This window comes from Calonectris borealis, chromosome 1 (assembly GCF_964195595.1).
Source record: "Calonectris borealis chromosome 1, bCalBor7.hap1.2, whole genome shotgun sequence".
Taxonomy (NCBI): Eukaryota; Metazoa; Chordata; class Aves; order Procellariiformes; family Procellariidae; genus Calonectris; species Calonectris borealis.
The window spans coordinates 81,663,385-81,687,768 of record NC_134312.1 but is presented as its reverse complement, the minus strand read 5'-3'; the positions used below and the strand labels follow the sequence as shown (position 1 = coordinate 81,687,768).

Sequence of the window (24,384 nt, the reverse complement as noted above, 5' to 3'; positions counted from 1 at the left end):
TCGCACCACACCAACTATATTGTTCTTTAAGAAAACAGCCTCCTTAACTTCCAGAAAGGGTCGATGATGGGAAAAAGTACGTATAACCGCAACTAGAATTTTCCAGCAGCGATGCAGTATTACTTCAAATGCGACTGTGTGGTAAATCAAAGAAATAGCAGGGGAAAAGTATGATCCAGTTCTTAGTGAATCATCAAAAACAGTTGTCTGTAGACAGACCAAACATCAGAAGTCTTATCAGCTAAACAATCTGTCCAAAGAATTAAGTTCCTACTCATAGCGCTAGAACCCAGGCACTATTCTCCCTTCTCAAATTAAATGTTCCCTCTCTGATTTGCAAATAAGAGAACATCACCTACTAAAGAGGAGTATTCATTTCGCTATTGATGTTTTTTCACTATATTACAAATTAGGGTTTGGTAGTTTTAAAATGCAGCATTTATTCATTTCTACAACATATTGCAATGGGGCTGCAGCAAAATTTTAGATTTATAGGATTAAAATGACCACTAATTCTGCATTATAGTAAAAAACATGTATTACCTACTAGCACTAAATGTCTTGAAAATATGCAGCACCTCACATTTAGAGAAGAGCTGAGGTGTTAAGAGTTGAGGTGAATATATATATGACTATGTGGTCAAAAAAAGGGAAAAAAATAAGACTGACATACCGACAAAAAAAATATAAAAATCAGACATACATTTGCACCCGTTTCCTTCCTGTCTAAATAAGCAAGGTATTATAAGGCTAAAATTGCATTTATGCAACTTTATGTTTGCAACACTGCACACCAGTCAAGAAAACTAAAATTACACTTCCCACAGCAATTTTAACTCAGCTACATTTTGTATGCAAAGAAGTTAGAATTACAGTATGTTATTCTGCCTCTTAAATACTACAAACACTGAAGCAGGAATGTGGGAATCATAACTCTAATTTTACCAGCTTGTATGAATTCAAGATCTCAAAGAGACCATTGCATTAAATATCCAAACAACTCTATAATACTAGTTAATAGCAATTTGCTTATTCTATTTATGAACCCACTGCCGCCCTTTACCGTCTCTGTTGTTGTAGTAACATATGGAAACAACATTAAGAATGTGAAAATACTACACAATCTGTTCAGTCTTGATTTTTTTAAAGCCAATTTTATTTAGACAAAACACAGAACTTTTTACTTTTCTCTTTTACACAAGCATAAATGTGGCAACACTCCATTGTCATCCATTGGTTAAATGCTAACACTATACCAAAGACTTGGAATTCTGCCCCCGCCCCCGATTAGGAGCAGCGATTATCACTCCTCTTCAATTCTTCCATTTTCAGTACTACCAAATTAAGTATAAGGCTTTTTTCACAGCTAGGATAAAGAAAGTTTGTGACTAGTCCAGAACACAATTCACTTCATCAGCATGCTAACCCAACTCAGAAAACATCTGTAATATGTTTTATGTTCCTATGTTGTCTTTCAAAATATTTTTTTATATCAAAAAACCTGAAAGCATATTTTATTGAAACAATTTTGTGACAACAAAACTGTGGTAACATAACTGTCACCCTTGACTGAGGCAGAAATCAATAGGAAAAGATGAAAAAAAAAAAAAGAATTATTGGCTTAGTTGACACAGATTAATGAAATCTTCTCTCAGAACTAAGCACAATAACTTCACAAAAAAAGAAGGGAGTCTAATCTAAGTATCACCTTGGTAAAGATCTGACTAACTGACTGACTCTATTACCTCCAAACCACTTTTGAGAATTCCCTATGTCACAAGTGCCAGAATTTAGTTAATTAGTAAATAAAAAGGTGCATGAAATAATGCATGTTCATGTAAAAAGCAGTTAGAACCATCTCATGAGACACTTGTTTTACATATTATACACAAATATTAAAATAGAAATTTAATTTAAGAGGAATTAAATCAATGCACACCTACAGCTTAGGATGTCAGAATCAGTTCAGTTGGAAGTCTTATCCTGAGAGTTCCCAAAGCTATGCCAGAGTCACCACTATAGTCTGCTTTTAAGCTTTTCAAGTCAAAAACACTAATAACCAGCTGTTTCTACTCGAAAAAGAAATGCTAGTGAGACAGACATCTGTACTGCATAGCTGCCAGATTTACTCAGTGTGTGGCCACAGGTATTGACCCTAGTGTTGTAGGAGCCAAAGGAGAAAGACAAAAGGAATTGGCATTAAAAGCTGTACTCACAGAAGGCATCCAATATTCAAGTTTCACGAAAGTAATTTTAACTGTCAGCCCTTAGAAGCATGACTCGCTTTTCTCCTCTGATTTGATTCTGGATATATCCAGAAGACAACAAGAGGAAGTACATGAGTTTTTCTACAAAGTAAGTTAAAGGTTATGATCCTTTCATTGCCATTCTTGAAAACTGTAGTACCTGACTCAAAGAGGTATGATACAGACAGATGGATAGTTGCAAACCTCAGTAACATTTCCACTACTTAAATACTTCTGCTTGAAGAGCATCGTGAAAGTATTAAAAAATAAAATCCACTAATTCTATTGTCAGGACTTTATGATGATTGTTAACTTTAGCCAGTATGATACTCCATAAATCAGAAAGTTTTTAAGCAAAACTTATTTTTATAACATAGCTAAGCAAACATTTCTTTCATTGAGTATGTTACACACATAAACAAAAAAAAAATATTAGATTATTATATTACCATAAGTTCTAGGAAGTACTGCAGCCTAGAATTCAATACAAACTATTACAGCAACCCTTATGTACAAATGGGAAACAATGCAGTAGCTACTTAAAAACCATCCACAGCAGCAAAAAAAATTAAGTGAAGCTGAATTACCAACAAGAAACTTTTGAAATGTTGTAAGTCTATAATATTTAGTTTGTCCTACTACAACAGTGGAAGACGACTGAAAACTTCAATGAAAAATTTGTCTTGTATGTGAGACTTCACACGTATACTTAATGAACAATGTTGATTTTTGCAATGAAGCAATTTTAATTCCATTGTCCAGCATCTAACTACATTTTACGGATTTTTATTATGCAACACAAACTATTCCATATTCAATACTTTACAAATAATTGGCCATAGCTACTCTAGAACATGCTAAGTCATACTGCTAAACACACAGCTACTGTGCTAAGTGTTTTTCTTTTTGTCTGAATGAAATAAATCATAATAAGGATGAGTGATACAAGTTACAATAATGTACTTATGCAAGTAGGCTATTAAACCTATATTCCCACTACATAAAAAGTCAGGCTCTGATCTAAAAACTTTAGAAATTCTTTAAATTCAGAAGGCTTTGGAGCAGGCCTGTAGATACTTAACAGAGTATTTGCTGGACGTAAATATACTCTATACAAAACCCTCCTGGAAAAAAGTAAGAAGGAAATTACCTGGAGCATCTTGTAATGATCTTGATGTGAAATTACTTTTTCTTTTTTTTCCTTCAAGAAATCCATTTCTAGAATACTATGTTTTTCCAGTAAATATTCTAATTCCTATAAAGTTTACAAAATAAAATAAGTGAATTTACAAACGTTTGCGAATTGTGAAAATACAGATTCAGTTAATCATTCCAACTAATTTCATTTCTAAAGGCTATGACATTTCCTATCATAATATACACAGAGATAAAGGGCTGTGCAAGAAAACTCTGATTGCACTCTTTAAATTGAGACAATATTTTCAAGAAGTAGGAGGTATCTAAAATCAAAGGCACGTCCTGAAAGGCATGTCCTATGAGAAGCGGCTAAGGTGACTGGGTTTGCCTAGTTTGGAGAAAAGGAGATTGAGGGGCAACTCCATTGCTATCTACAGCTTCCTGAGGAGGGGAAGTGGAGAGGGAGGTGCTGATCTCTTCTCTCTGGGATCCAGAGCCTGGATGTGTGGGAATGGTTCAAAGCTGCATCAGGGGAGGTTCAGACTTGACATTAGGAAACATTTCTTTACTGAGAGGGTGGCCAAACACTGGAACAGGCTTCCTAGAGAGATGGTCGATGCCCCAAGCCTGTCAGTGTTTAAGAGGCATTTTGACAATGCCCTTAATAATAATGAATAATGCTTTAACTTTTGGTCAGCCCTGAAGTGCTCAGGCAGTTGGACCCGATGATTGTTATAGGTCTCTTCCAACTGGAACTGTTCTATTCCATTTTAATTATTTCCATATTTTTAACAGCTTGTTCTGTCTTTCTGCATTTGAAAAGTAGCATACTAAATGTACTTTTAGCAAATAGTTTCACTAAAAAGGCAGAAATCCCATTACATACAACCCTAATGATCTCTACCTACATCTCCAAAATGAATACAATTTTTAAAATATTCTGTGATCTCGTGGAGAGCCAGTCTAGAAGCCTGCCCAACATGAACCAATAGACAGGAAGGAGAATGACACTACTGACAATAAACTTCAAAATTATTTGCTATACAAAGAGCTAAAGATTTTTATTTTTTCTTTATGCAGCTGTTGCTCCTACCAAACTCATTCCTACTATACATAAGCTGTTGGCACCCTTTCAGTTGCTCAAGAACAACTATTTCTGCAGCCATGCAGGAAGCCAGCATAGAAACAAATGACCTGCCAGATCACTGTACAACTATTTAAACAAAGGCACAACTGAGAGGGTCATAAGGAGGACAGAAAGAGCAGGTCTGCTTAGTTCAATCCTGCTTTTGGATGAAATAATAAAAACAGTTCTTGAGATTCAAAGTCTTTGATTCAACTGTAGAGATAGAAACTGATTGTGCAACACTTCTTCAATTCAGAGCCTAGCTGTCAACCTTCTTACAGTCTGCATTTATGCTTCCCTTCCAGCCCTCCTCTATACACTTAATTCCTAGTAAAATCAATCCATTCCAGGCCTCCTCATTTTTGGTTATAGTTACTCATCCTCATTTTCATTTCCATCAAGCCATTTCCTCCTTCCCTAGCACACCTTGATAGCTATCAAGGAACAGTATTAAGAATAGCAGAAATTAAACTTACTCTCCCATGCCTCAGTGACCTTTTGCTAACTTAGACACATAACTACAGGCATAGGCCTGCTTGGTACTCTACCATATTCAGGTCGGAAAGAATACGAAGAATTTAGTTACCAGAGCTCCCAGGGGAAAAAAAAAAAAAAAAGAAAAAAGTGTTATGTGTTATGTTCACAAAGATAGCCAAAGGCACTTTCAACTTCAGTGATCACACACTCACTCCCCCTCCTCCATGGGGGAACCACTATACCTTCTAACCACATGGTTCCATGCTAAGAAAACCTGTCTTTTTTTTTTTTCCCCTTCAGGAAAATTTTTTTTTTTCCCCCTGAAACTTTAGAAAAATTCAGCCTAAAATAGACACCAGACATGGGGGGGGAGTATTTTGGCTAAATTTGACCAATTTCTCTGGAATTTGGCTAATTTCTACAAAAAATGCATCACAAATCTGTACCAGCTCCCACTATATTTAAATCCTATATAAATGCCAAACATTTTCATTAAAAAATTATTCATACCTTTTTAATTTTTAATTTTTCTTCTTCAGCAGTGCAAAGCTTGGTTTCTAGGTTTGCAACAGCTTGTTGAAGGTAGCTCTTCGGTTCATTCATCCTCTGTGTCTCAGCATCAACCAAAGCAATGGTTGATGTAACTAAAGTCTTGTCTTCAATTACATTCACAGAGGCAACTGGAACATCTGCTTGAACCTAATTCATATGAGAAACAAAACAGTAAAGGAAATGGTAAAGGGAATTTAACATTCCAGTCAAGTCAAATTTTATTTCCAGATGACATTACAGAACTTAAGAACTGTAAATACCAAGGTTATTTTTTTGAAACCACACTTCCCTGAAATTGGCCATGCACACTCTCATATGTAGGATGTGCTGGCCAAAAAGAAAGCTCCAACAATGGAGCAGTAGCTAGTAATTCTAGATGGATTCACATCAATCCCTCCAATCTCCTTGACTGCTTTTCAAGAATACTTTAGGAGAAGGCTTTAAGAAGGAGGATGGCACAGATACCTCAATTTCCAATGAGGTCAAAATACTCAAAAGAGGTGAAAATAAACAGAAGTGAAACTGAATCATCTGTCTCAAAGCATCAGGCTTACAGGGAAATAAACTCTCCTTGGATTAGTCACTCCATGTTTTCACTCGATGCAGACTGCAAACAGTAGCTATGGAAAGAGAATACAAATTTTTTGTGCTAAAACAAGTATCTTATCTTGAGGCTAGACCAACAGAATAAGAGTAATTGGGACACATCTACAACATTTAGTTAATGCTATTTCAGTGAACTGTAGAACTACAAAAACTGAAACGGAGGCTTCTAGACTACACAACCCAAAACAGATGACACACTGATAATAAGCCTGTATTTTCAGAAAAGCACAAAAATAAATTAAGTGAGGTTTAAAATATTTTGTGGTATAATTACCAAAAGCCAAAGCTTTTTTTTCTTCTTAAAAAAAAAAAAAAGCTGCAAAACCTTATTTATATTGCAGCAAAGGAACTTCAAAGGAAAAAGCTGGTAAATTAATTTCAGCTGCCACATTTCCAACAATAATTTGAAAGCCAAGAGTACTTGAGATTTGGGGAGCAGTGGTGAAAGGAACATCTCAATGTGTTTATTAAGAGATGCTTGACTGATCTGATTTAATCCATTCCCTTAACACCTTTTATTCCAAACACTCAAATAATAGATTGACTTTTCAATAAATAAGTATCTCTTGAAGGATGCAAAGAAACTAAAAACAAAAATAGCTGAGATCTTGACTGTACATGGATACGTAAAATCCAGTAGACAAAACAGCCAGAAAAAAACCTGCAGTTTGTGCTCTGAATTCCCCTTCTGTAAGAAGCAAAGAGAACCTAGATGGGCTAATTCTACTTCTGAGAACTACTCAAAATAAGAGCCTGGCACTGCCAAAAATTGTGATGTTGGAACCTGAAAAGCTGAGTTCTTTTAACATGAAACCTCAAGAGGCTCCGGAGACACAATTATAGAAGAATACAGTTCTCCTAACATCCTCCTCTAACAGGTGTAAGAATATTTTATTATAGTTTTATACCCACCATTTTCCTTTAGCTTTATCCAAAAGTGCCAAGTTTGATCTCCATTTCAAAATAATGTTAAAGACCTCCTCTCAGCTGCCCTTCTCCCTTTCGTAACACCTGCTAATGTTGTATTCTTTAGTTTGTATTATTTCCTGCATTAAAAAGAGTGTTTATGGAACCATGGGTCTGTCAGTAGCTGACCAGAACAAGATGAGAAAGACTGAAACATGGCCTACAACTAGAATTTGCACACATAATTATTCAGAAGTAACAAAGTATATTTCTTATTATTAGTAAGATTACCTAACCAAATTACTTTTTAGTTTTAAAAAATACACCTAAGCCTTAGTATTCTGGAATATCCAAAGTGCTCTTTCCAGAGAGCACACAAGTTAAAGTTGCTGGCCTAGCTCAAACAAGAAAGGATACAGCTTATTCACATTTCACCGTTAGCCAAAATCAAAAAGCATAGGATCTGTTGTGGCTGAATCAATCATAGAATCAATCATAGAATCATACAGGTTGGAAAAGACCTCTAAGATCATCGTGTCCAACCGTCAACCCAACACCACCATGCCCACTACACCATGTCCCTAAGGGCCTCATCTACACGTCTTTTAAATACCTCCAGGGATGGTGACTCCACCACTTCCCTGGGCAGCCTGTTCCAAGGCCTGACCACTCTTTCAGTAAAGAAATTTTTCCTAATGTTCAATCTAAACCTCCCTTGGCGCAACTTGAGGCCATTTCCTCTTGTCCTATCGCTTGTTACTTGGGAGAAGAGACCAACACCCACCTCGCTACAACCTCCTTTCAGGTAGTTGTAGAGCGCGATGAGGTCTCCCCTCAGCCTCCTCTTCTCCAGACTAAACAACCCCAGTTCCCTCAGCCGCTCCTCATAAGACTTGTGCTCCAGGCCCTTCACCAGCTTCGTTGCCCTCCTCTGGACGCGCTCCAGCACCTCCATGTCCTTCTTGTAGTGAGGGGCCCAAAACTGAACACAGTATTCGAGGTGCGGCCTCACCAGTGCCGAGTACAGGGGCACGATCACCTCCCTGCTCCTGATGGCCACACTATTTCTGATACAGGCCAGGATGCTGTTGGCCTTCTTGGCCACCTGAGCACACTGCCGGCTCATGTTCAGCCGGCTGTCAACCAGTACCCCCAGGTCCTTTTCCACTGAGCAGCTTTCCAGCCACTCTTCCCCAAGCCTGTAGCGTTGCCTGGGGTTGTTGTGGCCGAAGTGCAGGACCCGGCACTTGGCCTTGTTGAATCTCATACAGTTGGCCTCGGCCCATCGATCCAGCCTGTCCAGGTCCCTCTGCAGAGCCTTCCTACCCTCCAGCAGATCAACACTCCCGCCCAACTTGGTGTCGTCTGCAAACTTACTGAGGGAGCACTCGATCCCCTCGTCCAGATCATTGATGAAGATATTGAACAGGACCGGCCCCAGTACTGAGCCCTGGGGAACACCGCTCGTGACCGGCCGCCAACTGGATTTAACTCCATTGACCACAACTCTCTGGGCTCGGCCGTCCAGCCAGTTTTTTACCCAGCGAAGAGTGCACCTGTCTAGGCCGTGAGCCGCCAGCTTCTCTAGGAGAATGCTGTGGGAGACAGTGTCAAAGGCCTTACTGAAGTCCAAGTAGACCACATCCACTGCCTTTCCCTCATCCACTAGGCGGGTCACCTGGTCATAGAAGGAGATCAGGTTGGTCAAGCAGGACCTGCCTTCCATGAACCCGTGCTGGCTGGGCCTGATCCCCTGGTTGTCCCGGACATGGCTCGTGAGCGCCCTCAAAATGAACCGCTCCATGATCTTCCCCGGCACCGAGGTCAGGCTGACCGGTCTGTAGTTCCCCGGATCCTCCCTCCGGCCCTTCTTGTAGATGGGAGTCACATTGGCGAGCCTCCAGTCGTCCGGGACCTCCCCAGTTAACCAGGACTGCTGGTAAATGATGGAGAGCGGCTCGGCAAGCTCCTCCGCCAGCTCCCTCAGTACCCTCGGGTGGATCCCATCCGGCCCCATAGACTTGTGAACGTCCAGGTGGCATAGCAGGTCATTAACTTCATCCTCTTGAATTATGGGGGGTTTATCCTGCTCGTCGTCCCCGTCTTCCAGCTCAGGGGGCTGAGTACCCTGAGGATAACCACTCTGACTACTAAAGACTGAGGCAAAGAAGGCGTTGAGTACCTCAGCCTTTTCCTCGTCCTTGGTGGCAACGTTCCCCCCCGCATCCAATAGAGGATGGAGATTCCCCTTGGCTCTCCTTTTGTCATTAACATACTTATAAAAGCATTTTTTGTTGTCTCTCACGACAGTGGCCAGGTTGAGTTCTAGCCTGGCTTTTGCCTTTCTAATTTCCTCTCTGCACGACCTAACGCGATCCCTGTACTCTTCCTGAGTTGCCTGACCCTTCTTCCACAAGTGATAAACTCTCCTTTTTTCCCTGAGTCCCAGCCAGAGCTCCCCGTTCAGCCAGGCCGGTCGCCTTCCCCGCCCGTTCTTCTTTCGACACATGGGGACAGCCCGCTCCTGCGCCTTTAAGACTTCCTTCTTGAAGAACGTCCAGCCTTCCTGGACCCCTTTGCCCTTCAGGACTGTCTCCCAAGGGACCCTCTCGACCAGTGTCCTGAGCAGGCCAAAGTCCGCCCGCCGGAAGTCCATGGTAGCAGTTTTGCTGGCCCCCCTCTTTACTTCACCAAGTATCGAAAATTCTACCATTTCATGGTCGCTAAGCCCAAGCCGGCCTCCGACCACCACATCTCCCACCAGCCCTTCTCTGTTCGTGAACAGCAGGTCAAGCGAGGCATCTCCCCTGGTGGGCTCGCTTACCAGCTGCGTCAGGAAGTTATCCTCCACACACTCCAGGAACCTCCTCGACTGCTTCCTCTCTGCCGTGTGGTATTTCCAGCAGACATCCGGAAAGTTGAAGTCCCCCACGAGAACAAGGGCTAGCGACTGGGAGACTTCTGCCAGCTTCTGGTAGAATATTTCGTCTGCCTCCTCGTCCTGGCTAGGTGGTCTATAACAGACCCCCAGCAGGATATCTGCCTTGTTGGCCTTCCCCCTCATCCTTACCCACAAGCACTCGACCTCGTCATCACTACCATCGAGCTCTAGACAGTCGAAGCATTCCCTAACATACAGGGCTACTCCACCGCCTCTCCTTCCTCGCCTGTTCCTTCTGAAAAGCTTATAGCCGTCCATTGCAGCACTCCAATCGTGCGACTCATCCCACCATGTTTCCGTGATGGCGACTAAGTCATAGAAGAAAAGCATATTTTGATCATCCTGCCAGTAATAGGAATTTACTTATCAAAACATTGTCAGAAGGGGAGATGAAGAGCTTTCAACACAGAAAATGACCCTAGTTGGCATCAGTCAAAAAACAAAGTAAACACACACCCCTCTCAAGGAAAAAAAAAAAAAAAACACCCACAACTTTTGGATTTCTAAGAAAAACGCTTAAGTATTATTTGCATCTCGGCACATCTCTTCTTCACTTTTTATAGGCTTTCTCCATAACATTAGGCTGGAAACAAATACAAAATAGTAACTAATTCATTACTAAGACTGAACTATTGGAGCTATACTAGCCACAGTCTTTCTGAAAGTGTGAACATACAGATGCTGCTCAAAGGAAAAACAATAAAAGTCAGTTTAATCAAAACAAGTATTTTGTACACGTTGTTTAAATAGCTCTAGAGAAATGCTTTTAAATGGTAAGATTATGGTGGTCTGACCAGAAATGGTCAGACTTAATCATGAAATTCAACTTTCAACATGAGTAGCTCTAGGACTTGATGAGACTACTGAAGAATAATAAACCAAGTAAGTGCTGGAAATGGGAGGGTCACAAACTAGCCCAAAATATTGATTGGTTCAGAGAAAAACAAGAGCACTTTCTAATTCAAGTTTATACTACTATACATGCTGAAACAAGGAACTTTACAATCAATAAACTTGTTCAAACAGGTGTCACTGCAATCAATGGCAATAAAAATTCACTTGGGAGGGTAAATCTATTTAATTCTCGTCCACAGCAATCTTGCATTCTTGTGCTAATCTCCAGGCAGAAATTCTTTTCCCTCCCTTGCTCACCTAATTGTTTAGTCAAAAACTAAACACTTTCACCCCCAAAAAAGAAGCTAAGATCAGCTCTCAGCAGTATTGCAGCCACAAGGAGAGATCAAGATCACACAACTAGGACGCCATCAGATCACACCAAAAAAAAAAAAACACCAAAACACTTTAAAAGTAATGGGGGAACAAAAATAAAGCAAAACATAATAAAATAAAAAATAAAACTGGAATTAATTGAATTATAATTAAGTAAAAATTAAACATTAATTCTCTAATCCTAAAGCCACTTGAGAAAACATACAAGTATGACATGTATGTACAGCCATAATCTTTACAGCTTTAACAGTAACACATCTTTTTAGAGAACCTTCATGCTATTGTTTCCTACTTTCATGCCTAGCACTATCAGCACGCCTTTAACTTTTAAGAACCCTTTAACACACTTATCTCTCTGGCAGTCCATACCAAAGTAGTATGGTGTCTCCCAGTTATAGGATTTAAACATAATTTAAAAATTATTTTACTTCAAAGTCTGTATCACAGAAATCCAAGGACCACCTTTTGCTCTTAAAAGGCAATTCAATCTAAATTTGCACAGAAAAGATACAATGCTAAGATATTGAATACATCAAGTTCCCATACCGAAATACAAAAATTGTGGTTTTACCTGTTCTTCAAGAACAGATGGGTTTATAACATTGTTGGCTGTTTGAATAGCTGTTGCCACATTATCATTTGATAAAGTGAATGAGTCAGAAGGAACCAGGCAGGAAGAAGGCACAGAGTGCTCCAGCAGAACGTCAGGAGATGTATGGACTTCAGATACTAATGCAAGAAATAAAAACAGAAAACACACACACAATATGAAGAGGCATTAAAAAATTAATTCTGCTTCTGAAATCTACACCTAGGAAAACCCATCACAGTAGCAACAGGTATAGTCATACTAATGTAAGGTTATATACCTCTTACAATCTAATTCCACTGAAGAATAATTCCATACAAAGTTCCTGTATTTTTGAGTACTACCAACTTAGGGATATTTAAAATTGCAGTCACACTAAATTTAGACTTGTAACTCACACAAAGTTTTCACAAGACAACTGCCATCAGAAGCAGCAGCTTTAACTTTTGTCTCTTTCCACTCACATAACCTTTCAGCTTCAGCATGATCTTTAATCAGTTTCAGTCAACTGTAAAACCATACTTACAGTTTCCTAAGTTTTATAAATTTTAAAGGTAAAAAAAATCTTCAGCTGTCTTAGAAAACATATACAAACAGTTTACCAAGACACATGATAAAAGCAGTTTTACATCTTATAAGAGATCAAAAGATAGCAAAGTAAATAACTCTCTAGCTAATAAAACTTAAGTGTAATTAATACCGGAGTGAGAGCTCTTCCATAGCAATTTCCAGTTATGCCATAAAAATCCTGAACAGTGAATCATCATTATCAACCCAGCACAATAGAAACCTGAGCACTTTTATGAAAAATTCAGACACAAACTAAATAAAAAGAAAGGAGAAGAGAAAGCTTTGCATACATTTTTAATTTAACAGCAAAGTCCTGCAAACTTTGACATTGTCAGCTACGTGTATGCCTTTGCAGTAGACAAAAAAGTATATCCAATTGCTTTAGAAAAAGCAACTCACATTATCGTTACAAATCTGGTAAAATATAAAAGATGCCACTATCCCAGAGCAAGGCTCAGCCTCTCAGTATCACTGTTTAAACTGGACAAGTACGCACACATAGCACAAATAAGTGTATACACTGGCCTAAGGGCATCCAAAAGGACACACAAATCCTTGAATCCAGGTGCTCTGTGTCCCATCTTCTTCATCTCCCAGTTCTGGGATTCATAGAGGAACATGCAAACCTCATCTAAGAAAAAGAAGAAAGAAAATAGACTACAAGACAGAAAAATATCAGGATGCTAACTGCAGCAATAGTAGATTTGGACACATGGGGGAAAAAAAAAACCCACAGCTGAGCAGAAAAATGGAAACTTGGATGAAAAGCCTATAGGACAGCAACCAGAACAGGAACCAGTTTAGGTAACCAGGACAAAACAAAACAGGACTGGGACACAACTGCATCTCTAACAGTTCTCCAGAATTGGAAATGGGACTTTTTAAGCTTCCTTTATGGACCATAAGATATCTGTGAAACCCACCTAAGTATTCTATTCATCTCTCCCCTACTCTTCCAAATGTCTGCTTACATAAAGGCAGCTTCCTAACCATTACTTACTCTGAACAAATGATAGTGAGATGACAGAGAAGATCACCTTTTTGCTGCAAAAAAAAAAAAACACCAATAAAGTCTCAGTTTTATGCTATCACTTAATACCCTGAATTTCAGTTTGAAATCAATTTCCAACAGATGGAAAGCCAACCAAAATAATGTGCCAGGCAATTCTGTCTGAGCAGACAAGCTATTTCTCTGACTAAAACTGTCAACTCACAAGGAAAAACCTAGCGTGACACTGATCACTGTGGTGTTAGTGTTCATTCTTTGGTAATGATCACCATAGTATAGGCGTAGTTCCCGCATATCACAAAAGTAAAAAAAGAAACTGAGTCTGAATACAGATGAGGAATGGAGACTTACAGGGATTAAAGCATAAGGTATTAACACATTTTAGGGTATCCAATACTAGACATAAGACTTCATTTTTAAGATAATACAGTTTTATGTGGAACCTTCTACAATCAAATTGAGCTTTCAGTTATAGTAATGAATGCTTAGCATTTTGAGGGGGAAGAAAAAACAGAAACAAAAAACCCACCTCTTAAGTTGTCAAAATAAAGCCTAGGAAATGAGGAGCAACAACTGGTGACCACCTCTGAACACTGTGGTTTAAAATTATTCAACTAAATACATGACCTTGCAGAAGACAAGAAAAGGCAGCAACTCTCAAAGGTATCAGTCAAACATTTTTTTTTACAAAACCTTCTTTTCACTTTCAGCAATGTTAAAGATTCATAAATTAGACATTCCTAGAATTACATGTGCTATGTCTGTAATGCAAGCTCTCTTAATTCATTCCTCTTGTGTATATACTGGTGAAATTGCATTAGCATTTTAGTTCAGCTCAAAATTCGCTTATGAAGACGAGCCCTCAATCATTCCTGCTTATCATACCTTAGTTATCATAATGGAACAGTTTCAGAACACCTGAAACAAAAATTTGCCTCTGAAAAAACTGCCTGACTGGACTAGAAAAGTAGCATGTACTCAATTACAGGTATATCAAAAGTCATATGCCCAAGAAGGTTGAAATAAGATACAGATATAAGTTATTGCCAGAACTGTACTGGAAAAAAAAAAAAAAAACAAAACAAAAAACTGATCATTTCTGAACCTTTGACTTCCCAATATTGAGAATACTCTATCGTAGGTTTGTATGTAAGAACTGACAAAACCATGCAGTTTGTTAACACAAGCAGAGATCAGTAACAGCCTACAATCTTGCTCACGCAAGAAAAATTCTATATATTTATCCTAGTAATGAAGCTCAAACAATTATTAAAATCACTGGGGGATCGGAAATTCTGAAAACAAAACCAAGTGGATGAACATGAACTGTTAAATCAACATTCCACATTGAGTCGTATACTTTTGAGCTTCAGAATGAAGACATTAGATATGAAATACACCACTGAAAAAATAAACGGGTAACATTTACTAATTGGATGTTATTTATATCCAGCAATTAAGAGATGTCAGCAGGGATCTGAGCAAAAGACCATGTAATAATTCTTTGACATACTTTTGTAGAACGTGGCAACTACCTGCAGCACAGTTCCCCTACATGTAGATTTTGGTTATCAAAAATAAAAACCCCAAGAAACAAAAACTAGATTTCCATCCTCAACTACCCATGTCTTCGATGATACAATTCAATGACCCTTTAAATTATACTGTATACACTGTAAATTGTATCACTGAACATTTTCAGTTAAAAGTAACATTCAGAGAGAAAGTTTAAGACTGGTTTTGTGTGTCCAAATTTCAGTGATCTGCTTAAATCCCAGCCCCACATATGGTTGCTCAAGCACAACTGTAAGAGACAGGAAACTGTATTCTACAAGGCAGGAATTTCTGTCAACTGTAATGTCAGAGCTAGAACACAGGGATCTACAGCCTGTATAATGCTGAATAAGCATTATTACTGTATTTACAGACATAAACCAATTTACTTTTGCCAATACACAGAAAACTGGCACACAACAAAATATGTCAAATGCATTCTAAAACACATAAGTAACAAACACCCAATAAAATTAACCTATCATTGTCAGTGGAAAACAATTTATGAAAGAACAGAATCCGTTAAAAAAAAAAAATCATCTTTCCCTGTGAAACAAAAAGCAACAACTATAAATTTAATTCAAAATAGACAAAGTATTTCCTGTACTTACACTGCTTTTATCTCAATGTAAATGGATATTAGAAAGGGTTAAATTGCTTAAAGAATGAGTGGAGGGATACATTAATAGATATCAATTGACACCCAATATTTCCATAATAAATGTTGCAAGAGTCTCAGATGGCATGCATAGCATCTGCAAAGCTGTAGGAGTTTTAGTAGTTTCCTTAGCAATTTTTCCCTTCTAAAAACAACACTTTTAATCACTGTATTTGCAGATCACTGATTCACCAGAATGAGGTGCATACCTGTTGGGGAATACAGACTTCAAAAATAAGCAAAAATAACTCAGTGTTAATTCCAAAAGTTTAACTAGAATTAGGATCAACAGGTAAATGTCTACATAGCGCTGAAGTTGATAGCAATTTGTCTGTTGACTTCAATGAGTATGAATGTCCTCCTATCAATAGAAAACACTTGGCTGCTTCTCCACACATACCAGTTTACAGCGGTACATCAACATACAGAGAGGAAGAAAAACCACTCTGACGTGCTTTCAAGATGATTTCTTATCGTTCACAGCAGAAAGATCTTCCCCATGTTCTATTCTTCCAAAGCCAAACTATTCTAGAAAATAAGTAATTACATATACTATTCCAACATCTTAAATCTAAGGCCATATGGAACTTCTTATTTAAGTAAAACTTATATACAGCTACCAAAAGTTTACAACACTGCAACCATTTAGTTGAACCTCAGAAACAAATCTTTCAGTATTCAATGACTACACAACATAAGAAAACTGAGAACACATTCCCATCAGTTTTGGTGTGGTTTTGTGGGGTTTTTTTGGAGGGTTTTTTTGCTTGTTTGTTTGTTTTAAAGAAATTGGTTTCCAGAAAACTGCCAAAATACTCAGTCGGTATGACTGCCTTTTAAAGCAGTTTGGCAACTGTAAGGGAAAGAGAGAGGAGGTGGTATGTAATCTAATAAACATGCAAAAAGACAATCTTTTAACCATATGTAAATTCTAGATAGTCAAATCTGAAAAGTTGTATGACTCATTTTCAAAGCAAGCATACCCCAGGTAATGGAAATGTTAGCAAACGAAAAACAAGAGTTAAATGAGGCTGTATACCATTATCAACAAAGACCTTTGAACCCTGTCCAATCATGGCAAGGAATGAAACCAGTTTCCTCCAACCTCCTTAGGGATATATTAGTTTCCTACCACTATTTCCTACCCCTCCACTGCCCCTCCCAAGTCAAGATGTTAGTATTCTGCAGAAAACCAAAACTTACTGTGAAAAGAAACAACTGAAAACAACCATTTCAACACAACAGCTGAAAACAGCACCTTTCAAGCCATGCAGACGTCTGCTTACATGTCTGCACACTAGTACAGATCACCCCATCTCATATTGTATAGATTTTAAAACATCTGTTCTTTCAACGCTGCAAACAAGACCATCAGAAATACTGAGTTCTTAGTTGAAAAATGAAAAATAGGCTCTGCATACATACAGTCCATCTGCAGCATTAATGAAAGAATATTAGAACAAGGAGAAAAATCTTCTCCAGTAATTTGGAGGATGTTCTGTTATTCAAGTAGGCATTCTCACTATCAGACCAAACATAAAACTTAGACAAATTAATCCAAAAGGTAAATCAAGAGCTTCAAAATTATATATGCTACCTCCAGATCTTACAGAAAGTAAGCATATTGACATGACACAAAGCATAGAAAAGATTCCCAAAATAACTTAATAAATAAACAAATAAATAGAGCTCCTCTGACATACCTTTGCTCCAGGAAGTGCAGAAATAATGTTTCAGCCAAGAATTAATAAGTAAAATAACCTTGGATCAATACAGACTGGAGGCCACATATAAAAACTAAAAATTTTTCTAATGTATGTGGCCAAAGGATAGAAGAAAATTAAAGAAAAGTGTTACCCTGTAAGCAGCCAAACCAATGAAACTTGGGAATGCAATATGGCTCCACATTAAGACATGTAAACTTACATGGCTACGTGAGCATTACAGTCAGCAGACTCTTAGTACAACTGATGGACATAAAGCAGCTACTTAAGCTCACCCTGAAAGATGAACTAAGCTTTTGGGCATCTGAACAGCTCTCCAGCTCAGAGACTGAACAGATTACATTTCCATTAAACAAATGCAGGTAACCTAGGTGATGTCAAACAGTGAAATTAAAAAGTTTATACGTTAGGCTTCCATACAGTTGTGTTCTTGTCCCCTTTTAGTTCCGTCATTTCCCATGGTCCTAGATGGTAGCTATAGGCTATAGCTCTTCTAAATCTCCAAATTTGTTTCAACATCAGACAGCTTCTATAGAATCTACAGTGACTGGTTCCTTTTCTCTGGTGAAGCACCAGGTCAAGCTCTATCATTACTCAGTTCCTGATTATAAAAAGGAGAAGTGTAATTAACTGAGACTATAAACATTTCACTAAAACTAAGCAACATATTCAAAATCTATAACGGGAGAACACAGACTGAAAGCAATAGCATAAGCCTCATTTCCTCACAAAATAAATCTCAAAAAAAAAATCTCCACCTCATCCACAGTTAACACTACCATGAATCTGGTCTCACCTAACACCTGTAAACAAAATCATTCTGAATCCGCACAGCTTGAATCAGAAACGCCTGCTCAGACTGCACTTCCAACCCATTCCCAGATGGGAATTCTGTCTTAATTTCACTGAAAAAGCATCTCTCAACCCTGTTTTGTTTTGTCTTTTTTTTTTTTTAAACAACTTTTATTTTACTTAGATAAGATAACAGATAAGATTCATCTCAGCCAAAACAGTCCTTCTTTGGTGAACATCTGCTTGGTTTTTCTATCTGCTCCATTACATGAGCTCCTTCTGATGTCCAGAGAAGAATTCCTGCCAGAATGAAACACTGACACAGCATGTAAAGACCCAGATCCTGTTCCTACTATTCACTATAAGCAACAGACATATTATTGATAACCGTAGAAAAGCAGAGATAACACCAGAATCTGTTAACATGCAGGCACAGTGCTAAATTTCAAGATCCTCCTTACAGGCATAAAGGTACACAACTTGGCACCTACAGAAGTGCAAGAAATTTGACAGTTTGTACATCTCTTCTTCAGGAAGAAAAAAAAAACCTAAAACAAATAAATAAAAAAAAGTAGGCACTTCAATATTCCAGTACACACTTACTGAATTGCAAACTAACATTGCCCTTAAAACCTTATTTTTATTAGGTTGCATAACAATGCGTTTCTACTACTAAGCATCTAAAGAAGAAACAAAGCAAAACTGACTTACAAATAATCATTTCTTTCATTGAAGTATCTTGCTTATCAGTTGCAAGGACTGTTCTAGAGTCTAAAATACTTGAGAGTTACTTTCTTAAATAAAAAAGTGTATCAAGTTACGCCCACTAACATCTCTGAAGTCAGTAACACCACATTCACAGTTAGATTTGGCCACTGTATTAAAAAATAGCTCAGTTTAAATATCAATATTAATGTTCAATAAATGAAATTATTTGAGAACAGCATAACTCTTACTTTTTTTTTCCTCAAAAAAGTTAGTTTATGAATCCAAAGAGCAAAACCCCCTGAAAAGTGTCTTACAATAACAAACCAAGAAAATATCATGAGTTTTCTGGCCAGCCATAATAATTATACAATCAGCCTCTTTGAATCTCTTCTGGGAACCAGGCGGACTAGTGATAAGGCACTAGAATATTCCATAACTTATTTCAGAGTTCTTAAAAACTTAAATTTTTGTTTTCAGTTCTGAATTGTATTTAAGTGTGAGGCTTAAACATAAGACTTAGTACTCCATTACTGTTCTTAGAGAGATCTCATCTTTCCAAAGAACAACTTTGTATTCCCAAAGTGTTTTGTTGGTTTTTTTGGGTTTTTTTTTCCCCAAATAGATTTTTCTCTTTTACAACTTTATGAATACATTTACTGAATCCAAGCTAAGAAAACACAGATGTTTGAGTAGTTCCCTCACATTCCTCCAAAGCCCAGACACTGAGCATACAGTAGTGACTCTTTTTAGTACTTCCCCATATTAAGGCTGGAAAGAAAAAAGGAAATCCGTCACATATATAATGACAATAAGTAAGAAGAACTACTTGTTTCTACCTCAGTTAAACAATCAGAAGGAATAGACCCAATAAAACAGGCGGTTCTTCAGACTTTTCTAACAGTAGTAGCAAAGACATCTAAGTAACAGGACTGCACGTTATTTTTCTTTCACTACTTGCTCATCCCTTCATACCCATAATGCATACTTTCTCACAGAGCTAAGGTCTTTGGACCAGCCCTACTTTCTATTTCCATGATTATACAGCACCCAGTATAATGGGTTCTAATTCAAACTTGCAACCATGAGAGATAAAAAATAAATAAATTTGTTCTCACTTTTACCATTCAGAATAAAACCAGTGTTTTCCTATTAGGTGACATTGCTAGAGAAGCCTAACAGAAAGAGGTGCATGCTCTCTGGTAATTGTCCTGGTGGAAGGGGAAAAAATGGTATAATATTTCTGCTGTACAAATTCTTATTTTTATCCCTTTCTGAATCAGCAACCACAATTAATAAACATTTTCTGATTTGAAGTACTGCATGGAAAAGACTATTTGCACATACCAATAAACATTTTATCATACTGTAAGTCTATTGAAAAAGTGAAATCAACATTCAAAAAGATAGGAAGAAGCCTAAGACAAATTTCAAGGGCAAATTTGCTCACTGTAATCAACACTGGGGCCTTAGAAATAATTTCTGATTTCTTCTTGCACACTGAGAAATACTGCAACAGGTTTCACTGTTTCGTTTTATAACTTTTTATATCTTACAAACATCAGATATGGAGGAAATTGATGAGTAATGTACTCCTCCTTCGTAAAGTTCACCGAAAGATACCGATAATGGTATCACACTCCATATTTATCAAAAGCATCTCAATAGCACCATAATACATTTGAATTTCTGACATTTTTCAGCAAACCTTACTGACTGACAAATTTCTAGGGTAAGACAAGAACAACATATATAAATAACATTGGGCAGACAATTTAGTTATTTCTTTTACTAAAAGCATTAACTTACAAGTCAATGTCTAACAAGCATTTTGATCAATCCTATTAAAATCTTGTCTCTTGCAATAAGTTAATTTATCCACAGCAACACTTGTATGAAAAGGTCATGTAAAGATTTCACAGTAATAAAATATTCTGAATGCAAGGATTTTTCTTGAAATTTTGAATTTTGAAATGCTTAAAATACCTTGGTATAACCTACCCTAAGACTTCTGTGTCACTTACAAATCATACGAAAAACTTCTGTTACTTACAAATCATTTAAATTCTACACACTTATTAGATTTAAATTAGATTCCATGAGATAGTCACTGCACAGCTAAATTGGATTTAATTTAATTAAACACATTCAAATATGCTAATGAATTTGAGCAGTACTTTTGAATAACGGTCAAAATGACAAGATGAATAATAAAGTTATTTGGGAAAATATAGTGTCCTCATTATTTGTTTTCCTTTATTTCAATGACAAATAAAAATAATTATTCTGTAATGGATGAAAGCCAGTAGTGCCGGAAATAAACAAATAAAAACATCTGAAGAACATGAGTTATGGAGAGCTCATATTGAGACAAATCCCTGTCTTATTTTTAAAACTATGATTAATTGGCATAATTTATTCAACACAATAATATAGTAACAGGCAGAAATCTTTAGTTCCTGACCAAAGAATAAAATGTGCGTTGTTTTTTTTTCCTAATGCTGCTAAAGTGATGTTTCTTTTTGGGAAAGCAGTGAAATCTAGACTAAATTCCCACAACAAAATCAATTGCCAACCAGTAACACCTCCTCAATCTTTTAGTTCTACTGATTTGTACATTTTTCCACTATCAATGAGCTTTTATTAATTTCGTAAAATCCAGACCAGCACCAGGCATTTATATAAATTAATAGAAGTAGCTCTTCAATGTTTCAGCTTTCGCTTGAGATGAAGGATGTGTAATACATTTTCTATCTTTAAAAACTGCTTAAGTAAAAAAGATCATTTCCCCCACTCCAAGGCAACTAAAAGACTTTATCACAGTCAAAGAAATCTAATGGAGGAAGCAACATGTTCAAGTCCTATTTTTAAGTTTACTTTTTGTACGTTTTCCCATCATTTGCAACAGACCTTCCATACTCAAAAAGTAAGAATATCCTTTGAGTGAAAAAGCTCTGTTTCTTCTTCCCATGAGATGCCAATCAGCCTTTGAACTGGATAAACTGTACTTCTCTTTCAGTCCTCAAGGAAGTTTAACTTTGAGAAGTGCAGCTTCCCAAAATAATTACTGAGGAACATTCTTACGCTAGGTTTTCACTGTTGCCCGTTCTTTTATTGTGTACCCTTCTGGGTACTAATATTTACAGTGAATATAGAAGGACAGCAATACATTATTAAGAATTTTTAGAGTGATTTTATCAATACCTGTAGGAAATGCTGCCCAAGCAATAGCAGGGGATGTAGTCTGCTTTTCACCATTTCCACACTCATAACTCTCTGCTGCCTAGAAACATAAAAAAATTATAGTTACATATTTTACAAAATGCTATAAATTCCTGTAAAAATAGTTGAAAATAGTTACATTTCAAAATTAACTCATTCAAATAACATACCTCAAATCCTCCAAAGTCATCGTCATCCATCTTTCAACTGGTACTAGAATATAGCAGAAATCTTGATTTAAAAAAAAAAACAAACCCACTAAATTGTTATATCCCCTTTACTCATAAAATTGCAATAAATACTTTGTAAAACCAAAGGTATGGTGTTAGTTTTAAAGGACAGACTTGGGTAGAACAAGTCACTGTGGTCAAACCCTAAAAGCCCAGCAGTATGAAGTAATACAATGCTCTACACTGAAGGAAGATGGGTATATTCCATTGGCCAGTCTCATAAGAGAAATGTGCTGATTTTATGATCAACTAGGAGTCAAAAGACAAAATGATTCATGTATTTATACTTCAGTTACATGACAGATGAGTAGAGACCTTCACTTGGATACAACTGCCACCTAGCTCATCTATGTGCTCTTCATAACCTCATCACCTTTTCATGCAGAAATGAGTATTCAGTCTTTCATGCAAGTACTCGTCTCCACAGGTTACCTGAAGTCTTCCTGATTTACAAGTTCTACAAAAGATCAAGGGACCTAAATAAGAACTTTTTCACATAGAGGATGCAAGGGCTAAAACTGCAAGATCTCTGTTAAGAAGCACTTTTTTACTGATCAAGATAGATGAAAAAATTGCGTATTTTATAAGGGCATTTGAATATCTTCAAGGGAAAAGAAAAGCACTGCCCATCAATATTGTCAAAGATCTTTTGAAGGCAAGAATGTAGAAACAGCTTTTCAAGACACGAAAACAGAAAGATGGTACTTTAAAAGCTATATCTATTGCTCTCAAGTATAGCAGTCAAGTGCCCAGTACCTCAACAAATGGTACTGAAAACAGCAGATAACCTAGTCTGGATATTAAAAAAAAAAAAAAAAAAAAAAAAGAGAGAGAGAGAGAGAGAGAGAGAGAGAGAGAAGTCCAGGAAGTAGGATTTCTGACCATCAGATTCCAAAATGAAGAATTTTCTTCATTAGTAATGAAGATGATCCAATTTAATGCAAACATGATCTACCATGTACTTTATAGCTTTGTGTTTATGATTTAAAATATAAAAATATTTTCCATTGTTAAGTTGCTTTTCCAAATCAGCACAGTGATTAAATAAAAAAAAATTTCCTGCTTTTCCCATCTCTTCTTAGCTGTCTGGCAACATCAGCACAAACTACAACTTAGAAAAAGACTGTGGTGAATTTCTGGAAATTTTTCTGCTACCACAGAGGTCCTTCCCTTGGTTTCATGGAGGGGCTGATTTAGATTTTACAAACTGATCAGCATTTTTGAGTTGTAGCCCTGAATTCTGTGGCATTTTGATGTATTTATAGTTAAATTGCAGTTCCTTTTACAAAAATGCAGGATAAGTTATCCAGTTAATGAAAGTAACTCAAGATATACATGGCTGTTCAAAGAAGGGTATTGTATTTTATTATATAAAAAAAATATGTGAATGAAGGATGATCCAAAAAACCTTTAGGGTCTTTATAGTATGTCATAATGTTTGTAAAGTTAATTGACTTCAGGTAAAATAGTCTATAGGCTGGCGAAACTTTTAGTACTGTGAAAACACATGCTCAGAAACAGAAGAATTCAAAGGGTTTAGAGGAAATCTCCAAATTAAAGTATCAGAATGTCAGAAGGGGACACTTTCAATTTATATCCACTGCTGAAAATGACTACCAAGAAAGACTTCAAACACGCATCTTCTAAAGTTTAACAAATTAATTTCCAAGTTCTTATTGATGAACTTAGTTTAAATCACCACTATCACAGTGTAAGCAGACAGATTTAGTTTAACTAAAGAAGAGTATGGTCCAATATTCACATGTGGTGTAAGTAGTAAGTATCTTTTTAGGGACTGCAAGGGGTTTTGTTAATTTTGTGTTGGTTGGGTTTTGTGTTGTTTTATTTTTTAAGAAAGAAAAAAGGTAGTTGGGTATTTTTCCCATCAATGTTAACCTTAACCGGTCAAACAATCATGCATTCATTGACATTCAGAGCTTTAATATATAACTCAAAAAAAAATAACACATGCACACACAAATGATAGCAATGGAAGTTGTACAGATAGAACACTACTGCTAAAGCAGACAGCAATGTGCAAACAACTGAGAACGTCAACGTATTCACACTACCTACTATTAAACGCCATCCAAAACAGACTGGTGATTTA

General features: G+C 37.1%; 1 protein-coding gene across 5 annotated transcripts in view; it reads right to left on the bottom strand.

Moving 5' to 3' along the window:
• CCDC91 (coiled-coil domain containing 91) overlaps positions 1 to 24,384 on the bottom strand; it is a 171,461-nt gene that overhangs the window by 119,903 nt on the left and 27,174 nt on the right. For 2 of the 5 annotated variants that reach the window (XM_075162673.1, XM_075162682.1), the window contains exons 1-5: positions 22,215 to 23,364; positions 22,027 to 22,105; positions 11,793 to 11,950; positions 5,497 to 5,685; positions 3,397 to 3,501 (exon numbers count right to left, since the gene is read on the bottom strand). In XM_075162673.1, the coding sequence (XP_075018774.1) occupies positions 3,397 to 3,501; positions 5,497 to 5,685; positions 11,793 to 11,950; positions 22,027 to 22,105; positions 22,215 to 22,244 (561 nt within the window). In that variant the 5' untranslated portion in view covers positions 22,245 to 23,364. Of the gene's footprint in view, positions 1 to 3,396; positions 3,502 to 5,496; positions 5,686 to 6,003; positions 6,159 to 7,056; positions 7,191 to 11,792; positions 11,951 to 22,026; positions 22,106 to 22,214; positions 23,365 to 24,384 lie in introns of those variants that run through there. The other 3 variants (XM_075162664.1, XM_075162690.1, XM_075162696.1) reach the window with 3 other exon arrangements.